The sequence below is a fragment of the Ovis aries genome, chromosome 18 (genome assembly GCF_016772045.2).
Source record: "Ovis aries strain OAR_USU_Benz2616 breed Rambouillet chromosome 18, ARS-UI_Ramb_v3.0, whole genome shotgun sequence".
NCBI lineage: Eukaryota > Metazoa > Chordata > Mammalia > Artiodactyla > Bovidae > Ovis > Ovis aries.
In genome coordinates this window covers 42,166,570-42,189,661 of record NC_056071.1, presented here as the reverse complement: position 1 = coordinate 42,189,661, position 23,092 = coordinate 42,166,570, and the positions used below count along the sequence as shown (strand labels likewise).

General features: G+C 43.1%; 1 protein-coding gene and 1 long non-coding RNA gene across 3 annotated transcripts in view; one reads left to right on the top strand and one right to left on the bottom strand.

Annotated features, from left to right (window-relative positions):
• LOC132658123 (uncharacterized) overlaps positions 1 to 12,196 on the bottom strand; it is a 49,567-nt gene extending 37,371 nt beyond the window's left edge. Inside the window, exon 1 of the long non-coding RNA XR_009597245.1 lies at positions 11,769 to 12,196. This is a non-coding gene — a long non-coding RNA (uncharacterized LOC132658123). The remainder of the gene's footprint in view (positions 1 to 11,768) is intronic.
• Positions 12,197 to 14,386: 2,190 nt separating this feature from the next.
• Positions 14,387 to 23,092, top strand: part of EGLN3 (egl-9 family hypoxia inducible factor 3) — a 29,443-nt gene continuing 20,737 nt past the window's right edge. For both annotated transcript variants that reach the window (XM_004017885.4, XM_060401799.1), the window contains exon 1: positions 14,387 to 14,979. In XM_004017885.4, coding sequence (XP_004017934.1) covers positions 14,623 to 14,979 — 357 coding nt within the window. In that variant the 5' untranslated portion in view covers positions 14,387 to 14,622. The remainder of the gene's footprint in view (positions 14,980 to 23,092) is intronic.

Below are 23,092 nucleotides of genomic sequence, written 5' to 3'. Positions count from 1 at the left end.
AGAAATTAAAGACAAAAACTTCTAACTTGTTTTCAAGAGTGGTTTGTCTTAAGGAAACCTGCTTGCATGAGATATCACACATTTCTTAACCAAGGAGCAAGGCTCATTGAAAGGACCTGTACCACCAAAGTTCCAAACACCTGGGTTCAGTGAACTGTCTATTATTAACATCAGTGTCAAAGGACAGATAATAATAATTGTGAGCTAAAAAAATTGGAACGACTCAAAAAATGTACTAAATTCTAGGTAATTTTATACATGAGGCAATTGTCTTATGACCAGGCTAAACTAGATTTTATAAAGTAAGTTACTAGTAAATCATATCATTTAGGATGCTTTATGCCAGTGTGCCTAATTGTACTACAGTGTCTTGGAAGCAGGACCACTTCCATCTCCAACTAAATCCATGTAATAAAAAAGGATTTGGGGGGTTATTTTGCTAGTGGGTGTTCTCCCTCTGTGTAGGATCCCAATTCTAAATTTGCATTGGTTGCTGTGTATGGATGAGAGATGTTTTGAGAAAATGTGACGCCAGGGGAATAAGAAATTGGAAAGAAAGCAGGGGCTCTAAATGAAGCATGTTGCTGTCTTCCTTTGAGGAAACAGTAAGCTGTTATTTGGATGAAACACGGCTCTAGAATGAACATATTGTTGACCTGGTTGTAGAGAGAAGCTGAGAACATTGTGGTAACTGCATTCTTCTTTTCCTTTTCCCAAGAGCAGAGCCCATCTGCCAGCCCAGCTCCCCCTGCCAGAGGGCACCTCCTACCCTCACTTGGAGACCTCCTGGACTCTTCTTGGGCTGTCTAGCCAATGGCTTGCAGTAGTAGGTGAAACTCACTTCTATTTTGATGGTTTGGAAGGAGTGAGGCCTGGTAATCAAACTGGGCATAAATCCCAGCTCCATCACTCACCAACTGTGTGACTTTGGGGAAGTCACTTTTCTGAACCTCAGTTTCCACAACTATAAAACAAGAAGAATAATTTGTAATTTGCAGAGTGGCTGTGAAATTAAACAAAGCAAAATATGTAAAGGCCTTAGTGGTTTCTGGTCTTCTTAGCGGAGGCAGTGGCCTAGTATAAATGCCTCTGAGCCTTCTTCCTGTTTGGCCACCAGTGGGTTGCCTCAGTTCTGGTGCCAGGTTCTGAGAACAGCCTGCTCCGCCCTCTTTTTCTTTTATTCCTTCTCATCCCTGTGTTACCTCCTATCCCAGCCTCTCTCCAAATCTGGCTTTATATGACATCGTCTGCCTAAAACTTTGAAGGTGTTCCCAGGCTAGAAATCTCAGGGGTGTCTTCTCTCCTTTCCTACCCTGCCATACCTCCTCCCTGGCATTCTGACTTAGCGATCCCATCCGTAAGTGTGGCTTTACCTCGCTTATTGGGAAGGCTCTTAAATTTGTTTCATGCCTTGACTTCTCAAGCCTATCTTTGTCCTCCTTGTTCGCAGAACTCAACCGTCGGGAGAAAAGTATACAATCTGCACTTAGTCATTTTGCAGACATAGCCTATGAAGGCATAGCAACATCCCCTGTTTATTGAGCACCGAGCAGGTCCCTGTCTCTGCACCAGGATACAATACAGGAGGAAAAGATGTGTTTCTTGTCCTCAGGGGCTCCTGGGTCAGAGAGAGTTCCAGTAGGTGCATGAGGCATAATTATAAACAGGTGTCACTGGAAATAGAAAGTTATTTGTCACTGTGGCCTTTAATGCTACCAGTGGAGCCAAGAATAAACCATTGGCAGTACTGTCACCTGGGAGAAGATAATGGAAAGAAAGAAGGGAGGAAGCAAAGGAAGTAAAAGAGAAAAGAAAGAAGAAAAGGAGAAAGAGAAAGGAAGAAACGAAGAAAAAGGGAGGAAAGAAGGAAGGAAGGAAGGGAGATTTAAGAAAGCAGGAAGAGAGAAGTGATGAGAAAAGTCAAAAGAAGTCGTATATTAATGCATATATATGGAATTTGGAAAGATGGTGATGACGACCCTATATGCAAGACAGCAAAAGAGACACAGATAAAAGGAACAGACTTTTGGACTCTGTGGGAGAAGGCGAGGGTGGGATGATTTGACAGAAAGCATTGAAACATGTATATTACCATATGTGAAACATGACCAGCCCAGGTTCGATGTGTGAAACAGGACACTCAAAGCCCGTGCACTGGGACAACCCAGAGGGATGGGATGGGGAGGGAGCGGAGAGGGGGTTCAGGATGGGGGACCACATATACCCGTGGCTGATTCACGTCAGTGTATGACAAAAAGCACCATAATATTGTAAAGTAATTAGCCTCCAACTAAAATAAATAAGTTAATTTAAAAGAATAAAGCAAGGGTTTATATGATGAATGTCATCTAGTCAAACTCCCATCTAAGACTTAATTTCCTCTAGAGTGTTTGCATCTAGGTGTGTGACACTTATGCCTGAAAAATTCCAGGGACAGGAAACTTACCCGTAAATATTCCTGGAGCCGATTCCATGGTGGACAGTGATAATTATTAGAATGTTCATCTAATAATGTAGAATTTTAAATTGCCTTCGTATCATTTTTTCTATTAGTTTCAGTTCCCATCTGGGCCCTAAAGCTAAGCCACGCTTCCTTCCCTGGCCTTCACAGCCATCACTGGGCCTGTCTTGTTCTTGAACTTCATTATGTGCTATTTGCTTCTTCAGCTCAGTTTGCTGGGACTCCTTTCATTGCTAATACACCAAGCACGTTCCCACCGGAGAGCCTTCTGACCAGGGCTCTCTCTCCTGCTCTCTGCATGAAATTTAGGTTTCAGCTCAAGTGCCACCTTGCTAGAGTAGCCTTCCCTACCAGAATAGCTAGCACAGCTCCCTCTTGGGAGGTTAAATTTGAAGACACTGAAAAAGAAAAAACACCTCTGATGACAAAGCACCCATAAGCCAAGTCAAAAGTAAAAAAAACCTGAGAAAGTATTTGCATATTAGCTATGACTGATTTCCTGAAAATATAAGGGCTGTTCCTAAAAAAATCAACGGGGTTATTGGTCTAATGTGAAAAAAAAAATGGGCAAAAGATATGAACAGTTCACCAAGCAAGCCACCCACATATGTTGCTCAAACATGTAAAAAAGTACTCAAACTCACCTTTGGTTAAAAACAAAGAGTGAAAGAGATACTTTTATATTGCAATTATGCAAACAGTAACCCTCATATCCTGCTGGTAAGAGTGTAAACTGGAACAATTTTTATAGAGGGTAACTTGATAGTATTTATAAAAATTACACATGTGCAAACCTTTCACCCAGTGATTTTTACTCCTAGTAATTTGCTCCACAGATAGTACAAAGGTGCTCATGACAGTGCTGCACGTAACAGCAAGAGGCTGGAAATACCTATGGATCAATCAGTTGGGAAAAGGATAAATCAATTACAGTGCATTCTTCATACAATGAAATAATATGTGGTTATTAACAAGAAAGAGGCAGATCTGTGGCACTGGGGTGCATTGAGTGTATTTTGTATTGGCTTGCAGATATTTTTAATTTAGTTTTTCTTAGAGAGGGCCCCTTGAACTGTATCAGCTTCAGGCTTAACAAAACCAGGGTATTCCGCCTGCAATTCACTGAGGAGACAAGACACACACCTGCAGTGACAGAGGTTTGGTCCACGGTGATGCGAGCAGGAGAGGGATATGGAGGGATATAGGGTTGGGATGGACAGGGAGGCCTGGTGTGCTGCAATTCACGGGGTCGCAAATAGTCGGACATGACTGAGCGACTGAATTGACTGACTGACTGACTGGGGAATCTGTCTGCATTGCAGGAGACCCAGGTTTGATCCCTGGGTCGGGAAGATCCCCTGGAGAAGGGAATGACTACCCACTCCAGTATTCTTGCCTGGAGAATTCCACGGACAGAGGAGCCTGATGGAGTACAGTCCATGGGGGTTGCAAAGAGTCAGACATGACTGAGCAACCAACATTAATATGTTTCAATTATGTGGGCATGGATCAAGGTTGAGAGTGTGAAACAGTTCCACAAGAGTCTACTATATAAAAAATAAACAACAAGGATCTACTGTATAGAACAGGGGAACTATATGCAATATTTTATAATAATATATAATGCAAAGAATCTGAAAAAGAATAGATAGATATAGATATATGTCCGAATCACTTTGCTGTACACCAACAACTAAAGCAGCATTGTAAATCAAGTATATTTCAATAAAAAAAAAGTTCCCTAGCTAATTCTGATATGCTCACTGCTTTGAGATTCACTACTACTCTGGGTTCAGCTGCAAGTCCCTGGTGCTGTGCAACCCTTCCCACATGCACCCTAACTCCTCCTTATGACTTCAGAACCACTTGCACCGTCAGTTGAAGACTGATCCTTGCAGCTAATGTCCAGGTGCCTCCATCCGTCTCGTCCATCTCCCTGTCCTCATCAGTCTAGTTACCTCGGCCCTTGAGGCACCCCTCAGATGCTGGGACCAGCCATCCTAACTCCAGAGTTGTTTTCTCTCCCTGGCTCTTCTGGCCTCTGATGTGACATGCCACACAGCTACTATTCACCTCATGTTTAATGGGAAGATGGCAATATGCCACCGGGAATTCCCAGATCATTCTCAAAGCCTATCAGTGTTCTAGAGGCAAGAAGCCTCTGAACAGTTCTTATCTTCTATAAATTGCCTGGGTATTCACTTTCAATTTGTCTCTTTTTTGCCAGTTGTCAAACACCTGCTGCTGCTGGGAGAGTTTGGAGAAATTTTGAGGAAGGTGGGGAGTAAACCAGCCTGACAGGAAAGATTCCAGTCACAAAAAGCAATGAAGTTAGGTTTAAATATATGTGGCTATATAGGTATATACATATATATACAAATATAACCACATATATTGGGAAAATCAGATTTCCTTGAGTTCTGTGCATGAATATAGAAAGTTAAGCATGCAGTGCGTTCATTCAGGATATGGTGAATATCTGACTGTGTCAGGCATTGTTTTGGGCACTTAGGGTTGCTGTGGTGAATCCATTCCTGCCCTCAGACTCCTGGGAGGAATAGATGTAAAACAGATTCAAATAAAAAAAAAAGTCAAGTTTTGATAGGCACCAAAAAGGAAATAAACAGGAAGCTGAGATGGGCGATGCCTCCTCTTGTTTGGGTGATAAAGAAGGCCTTTTGGAAGAAATGTCATGGAGGAAGTGATGAGAAGCTTCCTTTCTGGAGGGTAGGGAAAAGTGTATTCCAAGGTGGAGATACTGTATATGCAGCATTACTAAGGTAGGAAAGAGAGCTTGGCTTGTTTCAAGAACAGCAAAAACCCTTGTGTGACTGGATCACAGTGGGTGAAGAAGATGAGGAACAGTGAACTGGTTCCTGGGCCACGTTAATGAGTTTGGATTTTAAGTGCAGAGATTTTTACAAAGCAGAGTGATGCCACCTTATTTAGGAAAGAAAATTGCTCCAGTTTCTGTGTAGAGAATGGATTGATGTGGGGCAAGCGGCAAGTGGAAGCCCCAAGAGAAGGCTGTTGCAATAATCCACTTGGGAAATGGTGGCAGTCTGGACCAGTTGTGGTGGTGAGACAGGGAGAAGAGGATTTGGAATTACAATTTGGCAGTCAGATTAAGAGGCGTTGCTGTGAATCCAGTGTGGGAACGGAGATTACACATATCAGTCGGTGTCCAGCTGGGAAAACAGAAACCATTCTAGGTATTTCATGTGGAGGGAATTTAACCTAAGGAATGAGTTGCAGAAGTGTGGAAAGGTTGGAGCAACCAAAGGGGAGGATGTGTAACCTAGAGATAAGCATCCGAGAGAAGGCTTGGACCACTCCAAAGGCGGAAGACGAAACAGAGAGATGGCAATGTTTTCAGAGCCCAGGAGTATCTGGCATCTAACACTGCAGAAAGCGGCTGATGCTGTTGGCACTGGCTGCTGTCCTGACCAGGGATGCTATTGCTGGAACTACTGAAGGCCACTGGCAGCCACTGTCAGAAGCTTTTTTAAAAGTGGAGGGTCTCTCCTTCCCTCATTTCATCTGGTTTCCCACCAGTGTTTCCCACTGGCAGCATTTAACTGGGCCAGCTGGCAAGGGAGTCTGGGAGATGCCATTTACAGGATCCAAGCCACCTCCAGCTGACCAGCACACAGGATGGCAGGGACTGTACTTAATACCCACAAGCCAGTGACCAGCACATGGAAGAACTAAAGATTTGTTTTAAGTAGGAAAAACAATCTATATTTTAAAAATATATATATATATATTTTAGGACTTCCCCGGTGGCCCAGTGGCTAAGACTCCGCGCTCTCAACACTCCCAATACAGGGAGCCCAGGTTCAGTCCCTGGTCAGGGAACTAGTACATTCGATCCCAGCTCTGGGAAGATCCTACCTGCCATAGAACAACTAAGCCTGTGTGCCGCAGTGGCTGAGTCTGTGCTCCACACCCAGAGGCTGCAACTACTGAAGCCCGAGTACCTTAGAGCCTGCGCTCTGCAACTGAGAAGCCCGCACACCAACTAGAGAGTAGCCCCCGCTCAGCGCCACTAGAGAAAAGCCCATTCACCAGTGAAGGCCTAGCACGGCCTAAAGTAAGTAAAAAAAAGTGTGCACTATTTACTATGACTACAAGGTGACCATTTCTCTGGTGGTATCTTTTTGACAGCGAGTAGCTGAAAACCATGACTTTAAGTTGGCTTTAGAAATGAGGAAATGCCTTATCTCAAATAACTGGAAGTCCAGAGGTAGGACAGACTCCCGGAATAGTAAGATAAACTGCTCTGGGATGTCACCAAGGTCCCAAATTCTTTCCACACTATATTCTGCCTTCCTCTGTGTTGGCTTCCTCCTGAGCCTGGCTGCCTTCATGGTGACGAGACGGCTGTCAGAGGCCACGGAGCTGCCTGTTTCCTTTCCCATGTTCAGCAAGAAAATGAGATCCCTCCCTTCATATTCCCTGAAAGGAATATGAATTGCTTTCAAGCAGATCAGTGGTTCTTAGTACTGCCGCAAGTTAAAATCACCAAGAGTGCTGTGTCACTTATTTATTAATTGATGATGATGATATTTATTCGCTGTTTTATCTTTGAAACTGCAATACTTAGGCCTTTTCACTAGAAATGTTAATTAGTCAGGGTGGGGCCCAGCTGGAGGTCATTTTTGGAAGCTGCCAGCTGATTCTAATGGACTGCCAGAGCAGAGAACCACTGGGTTAGGTCACCTGCCCACCCCTAGACTAGCAGTCACCAGGGTAATGCCGTGAACTGACTGGCTTAGGAAAGGGCCTCAAAGTGTGACGCATACACCCTCACCCCGACCGACTAGCAGAAACAGCTCCTGGGACCTGTCAGAGACGCAGATTCAGAGGCCTCACTCATGCCTACTGATTTTGAAACTCTAGAGGGCCAAAAGTTTGTGTTTTAACAAGTTTGTCGCTGGTTCTGGTGGATTACTTATGTCTGAGACCTGCCTTAGATCAATCAGGTTCACCTCTGAAGCTGGGGAGGGTAAATATGTTTTACCAGGGAACCCCAGGACATTGAGCATTTTAATGCTCCCTCCTCCCACTGCCAGGTCAGAACAGAGCAGGGGATTAGCCTCCTGAACCCCCAGACTCCTGGCTGTACAGGGAGGCCTCCCGATTGTGCCACCAAACCTCAGCCACTGCAACGGGCTCGACAGTGGGCCAACCCAAGATGGGAGGAAGCCATCTTCTGTAGGTACCCATTCCTTCCTACCCTGGGGAAACTGGAAGTTTCTGCAGGTGCTAAAGAACTGAGAAGATAAATCTGGCATATATACTTTCCTGAAATCACTCTGAACTAGTTTCAACTGCTGTATAATTTCAGCAGCATCCTGGAGAAGAAAAAGGCCATGCGGTAAAAACAGAAGCAATCTGAACATGAAAAGGACTTTGGTTAATAACAATGTCTCAATATAGACCATAAATTGTGAGAAAGGTACCATACTACTATCTGATGTCAGTGGGGAAACTGGGTGTGAGCCTATGGGAACTGTGTGTAAATCTTCACAACTTGCCTGTGAATGAAAAACTATTCTCTGTGTGGCCCCATGGACTGTAGCCCGCCAGGCTCCTCTGTCCATGAAATCCTCCAAGCAAGAATACTGGAGTGGGTTGCCCTTCCCTTCTCCAGGGATCTTCCTGACTGAGGGATCGAACACATGTCTCTTGCATGGGCAGGCAGATCTTTACCTCTGAGCCACCAGGGAAGCCCATTCTAAAATAGGTTTATTTTAAATACAACACATTACGATGTGAAATTCTAATGAATGGAAGAACCTTTGGAAAAGCTTTATAAAATTAAGTAAAGTTAAATTCTTTAAAATATTCCATGCTAATATAAATTTCACACTGCTGTATTTTTATGATTGATGCCATGTTTTTAGCCAGAGCAAATGCTTTTCAGACATTTTTAACTTAAACAAGAGCTGAATTGGAAAATACTAATGAATATTCCAAATACATTGCACTTCCCAGAACCTGCACACAGCAGAATTATCAAAGAGCAAATGAGAGCGGCTTAAACTTGTCCATATGCATTAAAAATTATTAAGAACCAATACAGAAAGTTGCTTTCTTTGCCATCCCCTTAGACCTGGAAACGAGTAGGATGGCTGGACTCCACAAGGAATGGGACATAATCAGATGCATCTCTTTCTCAACCCAATTCGTAGCAGTGAGTTCAAGCACATGTTCCCTTCAGGCACTCTATCCTTATTTCACCAGCTCCATTTAAATGAAATGTACATCCTGTGTCCTGAGGGGCGAGTCACACAACCCGGTGGACTGAGGTGTGGCTCATTTCCCACTACTACTCTCAGCAGACTGTACATCACTGAATTTATATGGGATTCTTGGAAACACTGGGCTATAATTGGAATGGAACAAGGGCTTCCCAGGTGGTGCTAGTTGGAAAGAACCCACCTGCCAATGCAGGTTAGATGTAAGAGACATAGGTTTGATCCCTGGGTCAGGACGATCCCCTGGAGGAGGGCAAGGCAACCGACTCCAGCATTCTTATCTGGAGAATCCCATGGACAGAGGAGCCTGGCAGGCTGCAGCCCACAGGGTTGCACAGAGTTGGACACGACTAAAGTGACTTAGCACTCATGCAAGGAGCAAAGCCTAATTTGTAGCTTGGAAGATTCCTCTCAATGTAGTTGGCTAAATAATTCAGGATAAGCTTTTTGCTTATCTTCCTCTACACCAAGTATCAGTAAGGAAACCAAGAGTTAAAATTGTCATTGCAGGTGAAAATGCCGTAATTAAGACTTACAACAAAAAAGAGTACTTATAGAGGAGCCTGGCCTGCTACAGTCCAAGGGGGCATGAAAGAGTTGGACGTGGCTTAGCAACTGAACAACAAAGGACAAAAACATTGCTATGTCAAGCAAGTGGCTCAAAATAACCACCCCCCACCCCACCCCTGATCTTATCACATTTGGAATCACTTGGGTTTTGTCTGGCATTGTTGTATATCTCATTGTGTGGTCTTGGACAAGCTCCTTAGCCTCTCTGTGCCTCATTTTTGTCATCTTCACAGTGGCAAACATAATAATTCCTTGGCAGTGTCAGAAGAATTGATAGAAATACTATTTGTAACACTTTTGGTACCGTGCCTGGAGTAGTAGTGTTAAAAAGTGTTTGATAAATCAATAAATAAAATCATCCCTGGCCACATTAAATCCATTCAGTTTAATCAAGATAAACCTCTTGATGATATGGCATGGCAAAACACGGAAAAGAATATTCAGATACCATCTTGGAGGGAGGGAAACTCTGGCACAGTAAGATGTTGAAGGAGTGAAAGAAATGTAGATGGTTTTCATCAGAAATAAAAAAAGATGTGATGGAACCCTCCCAAAGTATCAGCAGAAATGTAAAATGGCACAGCTGCTGTGAAAAACACTATGGCAGTTTCACAGAACAGTTAAATGTAGAATTACCGTGACAGTGGGGAAAAAAGTGTTAGTCGCTCAGTCATATCCAATTCTTTGCCACCCCTTGGACTGTAGCCCACCAGACTCCTCTGTCCATGGGATTCTCCTGGCAAGAATACTAGAATGGGTAGCCATTCCCTTCTCCAGGAAATCTTCCCAACTCAGGGATGGAACCCAGGTCTTCTGCATTACAGGCAGATTCTTTACTGTCCAGGAAAGCCCCATATGACCCAGCAATTCCACTCCTAGGTATATGCCCCCCAAAATTGAAAGCAAGTACTCAGATACTTACACACACATGTTTATAACAGCATTGCTCACAATAACCAAAAGGTGAAAACAACCCCAATGCCCATCAGTTTATGATAGATAACTATTGTATATTCATACAATGGAATGATCCATGGTATAGCATAGATGGATTTGGAATACATATTCAGTGAAAGCAGCCAGACATACAAGGCCACATATCTTGTGATTCCACTTGTAGGGAATATCCAGAAAAGGTGAATTCATAGAAATTCTAAAAGCAGATTGGTGGTTGTCAGGCACTAGGGAATCACGGAGTAATTGCTTAATGGATACAAGGTTTTCTTTTGGAGTGCTGAAAGTGTTTTGGAATTAGAGAGGTGGTGATTGCATAATATTGTGAATATACTAAATGCCAATGAATTGTACACTATTTTTGGTGAATTTTACCTAATCCCCTCTCCTCTGCAAAAAAACAAATCCCACATACATACATAAATAAAATAGGAGAGAGTGCTCTCTTGTAGTTGAGAGCACAGAAACATTCCAGGCTTCCTCTTCCACTGACCAGAGATTCCTTCCTTAGGAGAGTCCCTTAATGTCCAGGCCCACTGGACCCTGGTTTCCACTTTGGTTGGAAAATGAAGTTGGACCATTCAGATCCCTTCCAGTTCAAATTCCAAAGCCAAGAAATTCAACTTCCTTCTTTTACCCTCTCTCATCTACATGCTTGAAAAATACCTGCCTCTGTGGTGCAAATATATACTGGAAGACCACATTGTTGAAATTAAATTACAGGGAAATTAATTTGTTTTAGTTATTAATAGGAAAAGTATTTTAATATTTGTGATGATAATGGCACAAATTAATGGACAAATAAGTAAAACAAATGCACTTTAGCCATTATCTTGGTGTTTGCCACTCTGATGCTCAGACTCCTCTGAGCCCGCGCACGGCTCCAGCCTGTCTGCACCCCTCGTAATCACACACTGTGCTTTTTGCCAGTCACAGTATCTCAGGCTCCTCTGCCAAATGCAGTGCCGGCAGCCCCAAGTTGATTAGGAGGCCTTTGATTGATTGATAGGTGCCCTTGCCAAGTAGGAATGGGGGCAAGGGATTGAATACCTTTCTAAACTGCCTATGCTTTGCAACCAAAGTGATCTAGAACAACTTAAAGATTTTAGTCACTAGAACTTGCTCATGGGCTGTTTTGGTTACAGCTGGACTAGTTACAAATTCATTCTAAAATTACAGATATACAATTTGAATAGTGAGCTGAACTTAACCAGTGCCGGGATTTAAAGCCCCAGGTTAACAAGTTGATTCTGGGAGGTACGGATGTATTTTTCTGTATTTCACTGACCACCATGTCCTCTACTTTCTCCTGCAGATTTCTGGTCCTCTGTAAATTCCCAAATTATTCCTAGAAGTGTCAGGTATATCTTCAAAGAAATTTCAGGTAGCAAATTTTCAGCCAGCTACCCAATCTGTTATTCCCCTCCCCATCCCCCACACCATGCTTCAAATTCAAATATACCTACTTCTGAGGCTACAACAATCCCCAAAGCTGCAAAAAACCTCCAGCCACTGCTTACCAGGGCCCATGTTCAGGCAGCCTCAGACTACTCTTCTCTTGATCACTTGTTATCCATAATGCCCCTGAAGGAGCTCACTGGAGGGCCCCAGGTATCCTGGTTAGGCAGGGCTTAAGCACACTGGAGGAAAGGGCCTTCCTCTCTTGGTATTGCATCTTCATGTTAGTCCCTGCTGCAAATGAGCAGTCCCAGGTTTCTCTTTAGGTCTCCTGCTCCCAGAACTGACCGTCCTCAATGGCTGGATAGAGAGGCGAAGCCAGGAGACGAGTATCCTGCAGAATGCCTAACTGCCCCTTCCTTCACTGGCCCCTGGGGTTTTGCTCTGGGCCAGGCTGCTCTGCCTGATACTCTCCTAGTGATTTCTCTCTGGGGAGGCATCTCTGTTTATCATGCAAATAGGGCCAGTTTCCAACCAGCCCAGACTTGCCCAAAGCCCACGTGGAGGTTGCCATGGCTCAGGGTGAGACACCAGTTTCCCAATACCTACTTGTTAGGCCCCTACTATGTGCTAGGTGCTGGAGGTCCAAGAATGATGGGCTCTTGTCATCCAGGAGCTGCTGTGGGAATTTAGACAGCAGCTCCTTGAGGCTGGCCAATCAAGCTATTACCTCAGTTGGTGCACCTCCTGCTGGAAGGTCATACCAACAGTGCCAGCTTAGTGCTGCCCTGGCAAAGATCCTCTTCCCTATATAAGTAGGAGTTTCACTGGGGTTCTCACTGACCGCTCCTCTTGAGCATTCTTCAGTTCTTACCTGACCACGTATTTCTGTCTATTCCTTTCCATCAGTAGCAGCAGCATCCCTTTCCCAATCTGCTCTTTGTTCCTGACCCACACTTCGCTCCATTTCTCCTCTCAGAAGAAGAAAAGAGAGGGCTGTGGGCAGGAGAATAAAAGTGTAAAATCTATATGAGATTGTATATAAAATAAACAATACCTGTAATACCTGTACAATCTTTTTTTCTTTTCACAAATGTTCATTGTACTTTTATTTTTATGAGTGAACTGTTTTTTCTTTTTCAGTTTAAATAAACTGAATAAAAGATAAAAATGCAGTTAACATTTGTGGAAAGGAAAAAAAGAGAGAGAGAAGAAGAATGTACAGGTTTTACAGGTATGGTAGGACTTCCCTGGTGGCTCAGTGGTAAGGGAGGGTGGGGTGTTGCTCGATTTCTAGATTGGGAAGATACCCTGGAGAAGGAAATGGCAATTCACTCCAGTGTTCTTGCCTGGGAAATCCCATGGACAGAGGAGCCTGGCGGGCTACAGTCCACGGGGTTGCAGAGTTGGATGTGACTTAGTAACTAAACAACAACAAATTTATTGTAACTTGCAACTTAATGTGAGAACTGTACATTCTTTTGTTCAATTTCAATGAAGAACCCAAGTGCAAAGTGATGTAAAATTTAAAATATAGAAATGGCTTTGCATGCAATTTATGAATCTTTTTCTCTTGAGTCTGTTCTCTGATGTTCAGTAGGAAAGAGAATTTTAAAAATCCATTAATTAATCAGCTTGCTGCTGCTGCTGCTTCTGCTAAGTCGCTTCACCCCATAGATGGCCTCCCACCAGGCTTCTCTGTCCCTGGGATTCTCCAGGCAAGAACACTGGAGTGGGTTGCCATTTCCTTCTCCAATGCATGAAAGTGAAAAGTGAAAGTGAAGTCGCTCAGTCGAGTCTGACTCTTAGCGATCTCATGGACTGCAGCCTGCCAGGCTCCTCTGTCCATGGGATTTTCCAGGCAAGAGTACTGGAGTGGGGTGCCATTGCCTTCTCTGAAGTAATCAGCTTACCTTTGGATAACTAAAAAGTCTTAAAGGACATACCTATGTTGGCTGTTACATGAATGAGCATGTGGTGAATTTTGAAGGCAGACTTTCAGAACATCATATTTTAGTAAGAAGCTTGAAAGATACATTGATCAAAACATTCAGCAAAGCAAAATACAATATTTTCAGTATAAAATATGACCCAGTATTTCTTCATTGTTCACACCCTCCCTTCATTGAGCACCGGGGCCTTGAACATAGTAGCAGTCTGGGAGATGCTTGTTAATTTTAATTAAAATTGGATTCCTCCCAGTCTCTCAAAGTCTTGAACCTCCCAGCCTGGGTCAAACAGCTGAGGAAAGGAGAATAAAGTACCAAGAAGCTAGAACGAGATCATTGCTAAAATATTTGTTTCTGGGTTTATTATTTTATTCAAAAGTCTAGGAAGTGACCGGTCTAGAATGTGGCAGCAAACTGCTGTTAATCCCATTTACATGTTCAGAGTTGGGATCCAGGTTTTCAAGTTTGTTATGGGATTTTAAGCAAAACTGGGCAAATCGATAGCATTCTTAAACTGCCGTCTGTTCTCCAGCTCCCCTCCTGGTCACAAACAAGCGAGGCTGGCGCCGGGCTTGCCTGGCTCCTAGAGCGAGGGGTAAACCCGGCCGGGAGATGGACTGGGGAGAAGGGCTGTCCCGGGGGCGGTCCCGGGGCGGAGCCTGGGCGGGGCCCGTGACGCTTGGAGTCGGCCGGCTCAGGGGCTGGACCTCAGCTTCTCCCCGCCTGGGGCCGCCGCCGCCGCACCAGCGGTGGCTCTACATTTCTAAAAGGGGCCCTCCGACGCTTCACTGGGCCAGTCTGGTGCTGAGTCGCGGAGCTCCGCACAACTTCCGCTGGTCTCTAAACGGGATCCCTCCTCCCCAGAGTTGCGGGCAACTTTCCCCTCTCCCTGGCGCCGCGGTGGCTTGGGGACCGTGGCCGCCGCAGGTAGCTGAACTCCGGGCCACGCTCCCCGCGTCTCGGCTGAGCGCACACGCAGGTCGCTCTCTGCACGCTGGGGGTCCCCAAGCTCGGCTTTGCGGGCGGGATGCCCTTAGGACATATCATGAGGCTGGATCTAGAGAAAATCGCCCTGGAGTACATCGTGCCCTGTCTGCACGAGGTCGGCTTCTGCTACCTGGATAACTTCCTGGGCGAGGTGGTGGGCGACTGCGTCCTGGAGCGCGTGAAGCAGCTGCACTGCAACGGGGCCCTGCGGGACGGCCAGCTGGCCGGGCCCCGCGCCGGCGTCTCCAAGCGGCACCTGCGGGGTGATCAGATCACGTGGATCGGGGGCAACGAGGAAGGCTGTGAGGCCATCAGTTACCTCCTGTCCCTCATCGATAGGCTGGTCTTGTACTGCGGGAGCCGGCTGGGCAAATACTACGTCAAGGAAAGGTCCAAGGTAGGACGCGCGCGGGCGCCCAGCCGCTGCTGCAAGCCCGAGGAGACCGGGGACGTTCGGAGTCCGTTGTGTGTCGCCTTGGCAGGGCTGCAATCGAACTTAGTTTTTAAACAAGCAAGAAGTCCGCCTGCCCCCAACCCCCGCCCCTCACGTTTCCATGGGTTATTAGAAACCTTATGTATGATTTGAGACACACTCGAACTCATGATCTTAAATGCCTGCTTTAAAGTCACTTAATAGTGCCCTTCAGACCTTCATTGTATTCAGAGGGGATTACAACAAAAGCACGTTTAGAGAATTCTAGAGACAGTGTGATTTCACAGTGTGGCATTTGGTTTGTGGAGTCTGGCAGGTGTGAGGAGAATTTGATCTGTGAAAGAGAAAGGCTCATCCTCACTTTTGAGTGCTGCCCTTGGCTTGTTGGCATTGTTTGATCATCCAGTTGATGTGAAAATTCTCTCCTGGTGCTGAGCCCCAGCCACCACTTACCCTTCCTGTCAGTTACTGGGGAAATCCACTCAACCAACCAGTTGAGTGATCAGGAGAGGGTAGTGAAGTACCTCTGGAAAGAAACCATGTTTTTGTTCACATCCCAGCAGTCACTCCTTAGGTGGTAATTTTTCTTGGACACGTTAACAGGTAGATTGGCAGAACTATGGGAACGTGGAGTACCGTAATGTTGGTGCATGTACATTATGCTGGGATAGTCCAGCTACTCAAGTGTTTTCTACAAATGATAATCCAGCCAGTTTTCCAGGGTAGCTCTGAGAGTGATTTATACTCCTTTTATTGTAGACCCCGTCAAGGGGCACTTAGAGCTGTAGAGAAGTTTTACTTTAACACAGTGAGGCACAACATACTACTGTGAGAAGGAAGGTGAGCATTCACCTATGTACCACTCTGTGACACTGCGTGTAGTATTCTTCAATTTAAGATTGCTCCTGCGATATTAATAAAACACACCGTTGTTGTCTCATTTGTCCCATAAGCTGAAAGGAACACTTTTTATAAAGGACAAATGGTGAAGACTGAAAGTGCATAGAAAGGAAGGGGTTGGATTGATCAAGTAGGACAAGGGAGAGACTGCAGTTACCTTTCCAGCCAGGAGGACATGGTTAGACTATCTGAAAACACTATTTTTAATAGAATGCAAATAAAGTAAATCTTAGAAGGAAATGCTGCTTTCTAACCTTTGATTGAGGGAAAGCTCAGTTAGCTGGTCTCTGCAGAACATTTACAGTAAAGTGTCTCTTTACTCCTGTCCCATCATTTTGGTGATGGACTAGAGAACCATTTGTCTTGATTAGTTTTGTTTCCGCACTTGTTTTGTAAATAACTGTGTCTTTCGAATGGGGGAGGGGTCTGGCTAGCCTCAGTGCTGTAGAGGTGCTTGTGGCTTCAACCTGAAACAGCAGATGGCTTCTCTTCAGGTTTTCAAAGTTTCTTTCAAATTTTGTTGTTATGAAGTTCACTCTCAGCATTATAGAAATGGAATTTGCTCAGCAAGAGATCAGAATTAATTGATAGAAAGAGGTCACTAACATATTTAAAAGTTAAATTTTTTGTTTTTATTGTAGATTTGACTTAACAGACAGTTGTAGGGTTTTAAGCTAGAATTTAACTCCACAAATTGAATGAAAAGCATTGTGTACCTCTGAGTAAGGGAAACAAAAAAGATCTCTAGATATGATTCTTCAATTATGGATTATCATCTGGGTATAACAAAACTTCAGTTAACCCTTTCAGAAGGTGACTGAATTGAAAAGAGAAAATTCATCTTTTGGCCAATGAAGAGACCTCTATCCATACTTTGATTTTCAGCTTTCCTTTAGCTGTTTGGCACAAAGTTCTTTATTTCTGCTCTTTAGAATAATCACCTTTAAACTGGGATATTCATTCCCTGGCCAGCTAGAACCAAATGTAAACCACGCTTGAGCAAACCATTATTATACTAGGAAAAAAAAAAGTTTAGTTTGTTTGTATAAAGAAGTCTCCTTAGTAATGTCTTGTGGCCCCTCATTCTCTTACCTGAAGTTCATTATTGAAGCATTGTAGAAACACATTTCATTTTTACATGATTTATAGTAGTTCTACCTAATTTAACCTTATTTATTTCTCTTCCCTCAACTGAATGCCTTACTCTACTGCTTCCCAGGGTAGTGATACAGACCCAGTTTCCTGCTCCATCCTCAAAGCAGGTTTTCAGTAAAAATTAAAATTAAAAAAAAGAATTTGTACATTTATTTTAAACATTTATTTGTAATTTTTATTACAGAAATTTTCAAACATATATGTGTAGAGAGGCTAGTGTAATGAGCTCCCATCACCCATTTGCAAGTGCCAATAGACACATTTATGTATTTCAGACCAGTTGTTTTTTAGGTACTTGAAATTTATTTGTGTTTTGCTTAATCAATCCTGATTAAGCACTTTTTCCCCTGAACTTTTAAAGGTCATTGAACAGTGTAATAATGCTTTTTATCTCGATGAAAGAATTACTAGAAGCATTGGAAATAGAATAGGAATATATGCTAGTCCTAAAATTGAAATTGTGGAAGCGTATGGAAAGAAATATTAAAGGGTTCTTTCCCCTCCCTGCCACAAAAGTTGTTACTGATCAAAATTTATCTACCTCCGCTTTGTTAGAAAAAAACCCAGGGGTGCTGAAGACTCTCCAGGGAAGACGATTCCATGATACACAGCAGTATGGTGCCCCCTAACTTCAAGTACTATCATTGCTTTCAGGCTATGAAAAGATTTCTTATCTGTTACTCCCTTTTGGATAATTTTGACCATATCCAAGATAAATATTGGTTCTAATTTGCTTCTCTTGCTTTAGCTGCCTAGATGTTGGATGTGGCTGTTTTCCAGATGGCCTGTAGTTTATAGAACCCAGAGTCCTTCTGTTTGAAGTATCTCACTGTAGACTCACTAGTTAATAACTCTAATAATAATAGCTACCTTTTAATGAGCAGTTGGTTCCATCTGGCACTGTGCTAAGCACTCTTCAGACACTATCTGTCTGCCTTAGTCTTCAGAACCATAATCTTTGGCAAACTGAGTGATTAAATCATCTGCCCAAGGTGATGAAGTCAGCAGTGAATGCGGTTTGTCACAGGGGTTAGGGATTTGAACTTAACCTTGACTAACCTTGTAGCCGTAGGTAAGTTTCAGTTTTCACCAAGTGTAAAGTGAAAGATACTACCTTACAGCTTGAGGGGTGGGGAGATTGGTGAAGAAGCATGAAATAAGATAATGAACATAAAATTCTTAGCACAATTCTGAGCCTTCATAAATGTTAAAAGAGATTTGGGATTCTGACCCAGTTCTGTTTGAGCCTAGAGTTTACTTTTGACTCTTAGGCTCCTAAGAGGCTACATGCCCTCCTTTCATTTCCTCAGCATGGGGAATTTTGCTGGGATAGGGAGACAAAAGTGGACAGGCATCATGCCTGCCCCACTAGAGCTTACATTCACTTGTACTTTTGAGTTGTAGGACTCTGGCTTATACTTGATCAATTCTCCAGCTTAAAAAAGAAAAAAAAACTCAAATATTGAAGTGGGTCTGTTAAGTACATTTGAAGAAGAGAATGGAATGCCGTGCTAATGTTTTCCTACTGTTATTTGCAAGAAACGCATTTATTAACAAAGTTGGTTGTTAGGGTCCCCGACTGGAGTAGCTCTGGATGATGGGGTTATGGGATTTGTATTATGAATCAACAGGTCAGTCCTCCCCTGGAAACTGTACAGAGAAATGATGAAACAACCATAAGTTGTGGATAACAAAAAATATATAACAAATGGTGGGTTTGTTCCTTCACTGCTAGAGCAGTGACAGTTTTGGCCCTTCCTTCTGTGATGTCAGGAATATTCATGACTTGATGGAGCTCATCATGGTTGCAAATTGCCTTAAGCAAACCTGGGATAATGAATTTCAAAGAATAGAATCTCTCTCAGGACCCAAGTGCAGGAAATGCAGTTGGGGTTCACAGAAGCCTGGAGCCATTAACTGAGAACCAGAAAGTCCTTAACATGCCTGAAAGCAGGTGTGTTAGTTCTTGTTTCTGGCGCTCTATGGCCTTCGCGTTTGCTTCTCTGCTTGCATGCTGTTTCTTGTCGTCTCTACCTTCCATCCAGCTTTTACTGATTTCCTATGCAGTTGGCTCAAGATGGCTGCCTCATAATGCTCATTTCAGCCTCAGTTTGATTTCAACAGAGACATGACTAACATTCTAGGAACCCTTTTCATTTCCTGAGAAAAAATACTATGGTCTCATTGTGGCTCAGAAGATCCATCAGCCTTGGGTGGGGATGGTTGGGGGGCGGTGGGGGGGGGATGTGGAATCATACATAACAAATACAGGTTACCAGGGCCTGTAAGAGGTGCAGTTCTTAGAGTACAGGGTGTGGGGCCTAGACATCATATGTGGTGTCTCTGCAACTAAAATCTTAAAAATTTATCTGTCAATGAGGTATTTCAGGGGAAGGAGGCAGGAAATTTTAAAGCATGAGAACATCTTTCTATAAGGATGTGAGGATTCTTATAAAAGGTTTTGTATTTGAAAGTCACTTAGCTCTTGGAGGAAGAAAATAATTTACTGAATACAACCTTAGTGAAGCAAGTTTCTCCACAGGGTGAGTTTTCATAGAGTTCTTTGTGCATTTCATTGAATGACACTTGGGGACACAGAAAAGAAGGTGTGTGTGTGTTTCCTTTATCATTTCTGTTGTTCAGTTTTGGGCCACTGGCCACTGCACCCTTGTGTGCTTGCAGTGAAGCGGGAAATCAGGAGGTATCAATTTAATTTATTCATTCACAAATCATTAAATGTCTTACACTGCACTCCATCTGTATGTGGATGGGAGAAAGGAGATGGAAAGGGATGATAAAAGCACCTAAAGAAGTAAGCTGAAAGATGAGTGGCGTAAAATAGTTGTTACCAACTTTGTGGTCTCTTGTTCTGTTTTAACAGGCCACTTTTATACTGATGGGTTGTTTTTGTTTCTCTTCTTTGAGCTTTCTCCCGTTTCTCTATTTACTAAACATGAAGTGACCAAAACTATTAGGATTTTAATGATAAAGTTTTTTGCACCTAGGGAGGTATCAGAAGGAGACTAGCTGGCTCAGTGGTAAAGAACCAACCTGCCAATGCAGAAGATACGGGTTTTATTCCTGATCTGGGAAGATCCCCTGGAGGAGGAAATGGCAACCCACTCCAGTATTCTTGCCTGGGAAATTCCATACACAGAGGAGCCTGGCGGGCTACAGTCCATGGGGTTGCAAAGAGTTGGACACAACTGAGCGAATAACACTTAGGTGGGAATTATGTAGCCTGTCTGTGCATTCAACTTTTGGATGTCATGAACTATTTCCCTTTCTGACCTTACTCAGCTCAAGCAAAATTTGTAAATTCTTTCTTGATTCTGGGCTTCCCTGGTAGCTCAGACGGTAAAGAATCTGCCTGCAGTACGGGAGACCCAGGTTGAATCCTTAGGTTGGGAACATCCCCTGGTGAAGGAAATGGCAACCCACTCTAGGATTCTTGCCTGCAAAATCCCATGGACAGAGGAAGCTGACAAACTACAGTCCATGGGGGTCACAAAGAGTCGGACACGACTGAGCGACTTCACTTCCTTCCTGATTCTAGACTCTGGCTAGAAAAATTTCAGGTATTATTCAGATGCATATTATTACAACTCTATCCTGAAAATGCTCCGTGTCTGGGAGACCTCTCTGATGAGCTTAAAATTGGGGATGGAGTTTAACCCATAAGGAGCAGAGCACATTGGAGAAGCATCTCCGAGCACCCCAGCATCCTGGCATTGGAGGTTAAAGTTCAGAGAACACCTCACCTGCGGCCCATGTTTGCTCAATTTGGCAAGACCTCTGCTTTTGACTCACCTTTGTGGCCTCCAGTAAATTAAATGACAATTTGACCTGTGTCTGTTGAACACCAAGGAGCAGCTTGCAGGTTAACACAACAGAGAAGGTTATTAATTCTTCATTAATTATTATAGGTCTAGACTAGATAGTTCCTTTATAGCAGTACTTTGTGGCTGTTAACTAATATTGCTCTAAGAAACGAGTGTCATTTTTCTCTAGTGTTTGTCAAATGTGCATGTTCTGACAGTAATGATAGTTCAGATGTATTCTGCTGGGCAACTGCCGGGGGTGCCCAGTGGGTAGCTGAATCCAGAGACACTAGAATTGTAAATTCGACAGACAAATCATTTTATGGTGCCAGACTAATGAATTCGACTTTGGTAGATTGCCAGGAGCCGTTATTTTGGCTCAGATTCAGAGCTGTGTGTCTGTTTGCCAAGCAAGATTAGTTAGCTTGGTTCATTTTACATAGGATTTGTACCTTCTTTCCCTTGATTATTTTCATCTTAAACTAATGTGGCTCTCACCTTAATTTTGTATCATCTTTTGGTATTGACTTGTGGGCAAGTTCCTATTCTTGTTTTTGGTGAACTGGTAGTGACAGTGTCATATTTTTTACCCCCTGCCCCACCCAACCCCAGCCTTACAGATACATGAGTTTGCAGTTGTTGATTGCAAGCTTTCAGATCTTGTTCTGGATTCATTTTGTTCCTACTTACTGAGTGTCCTCCAGGTTCAGTACAAAGTTAATACCTCCTTAAGTCAAACCAATGTAACTTTAACGTTTTATCTTTATAAGATTTTTAAAGGTTACTTTCCATTTACAGTTATTACAAAATATTGGCTACATTCCCTTCGTTGTACAATACATCCTTGAGCCTGTCTTACAGCCAGAGCTTGTACCTGCCACTCTCTCACCTGTATGGTCTTCCCCTCCTCCTCACTAGTGACCACTAGTGAGTTTGGTCTCACGAGCAGTTTGGGCTCATCAATCTACTTCTTTTTAGCTATATTTCTTCATTTGTTGTACTTTTCAGATCCCACATACAAGTGATATCATGCGGTATTTGTCTTTTTCCATCTGATTTATCTCACTTAGCACAATGCCCTCCAAGTCCACCCATGTTGCTGCAAATGGCAGGACTTCATCGTGTGTTATTGCTGAGTGGTATTCCATTGTATATGTGTACCACATCGTCTGTATCCATTCATCTGTCGATAGACACTTGGGTTGCTTCCATATTTTGGCTGTTGTAAATAATGCTGCTATACACATTGAGGTTAATGTATCTTTTTAAATTAGTGTTTTCATTTTCTTTGGACATATACCCAGGATGGGAATTGCCGGGTCATACGGTAGTTTTATTTTTAGTCAAATCAATTTTTCATTCTTTAGGGGATGCCATGATCACAGTTTCTCAAATTCTGGAGTAAATGTACCTATCTCATTTCAACTCTTATTTTTGTTTCCAAATGAAATTCAAATGCGATTACCATATAGAAATAATCCCCAAATACAAAGATTCAAAGAATATGAGAGCAGTCTTGATTATTTGCCAGTGGGGAGAAGACAAATTGAAAAATTTGATTCCAGGTGTCAGTGACATCTATTTTTGGTTTTCTTAGGGCAGATTGAAATTGTTTTGAAGTATGCAACATAATACTCTTCTTTTTGAGCATTGCTTGGGAATAGTAAAGATGTACTGTACTGCTTGAAACAGTCTGGACACTTGCAGGGAGTTTGCTTGTGTTCTCAAGACACAGAGAACATTCTTCCCGTGCCCCTCCCTCCATGTTCCCTCCACATCCCCTCCCAGTTCTACTCATCTGTCTAGTCAAACCTGAGGGACTATTACTCAGAAATCTCAATACCCAACACAAAGTTGGCAATCTTTTTTTTTTTTGGATGACTTTCCTATTGATATTGTTTTGCTGGTTAATTTGATTATTTTGGAGTAGATAAACAAAACTGTTTTAAACACTGAAGGTTCAGTCAGGAACATGTAGTAGTTTTGGTTAAAATCTGGCTATTTTGTGCTGTTGTAGCTTTTGAAGGCTCACTGTAGATACTTAAGTTTTGTCTTTAAAAAAAAAACAAAACTAAAATTTGTCTGTCATAGTATTGTAGAAATCCTTGAGGAGGGAAGTCTTTTAAAGACACCTACTTTAACCAGAAATCACCTACCTTTGGTTCTTGTCCTCCTTGTAAGCCATTTTAAAGTGTTTTGCT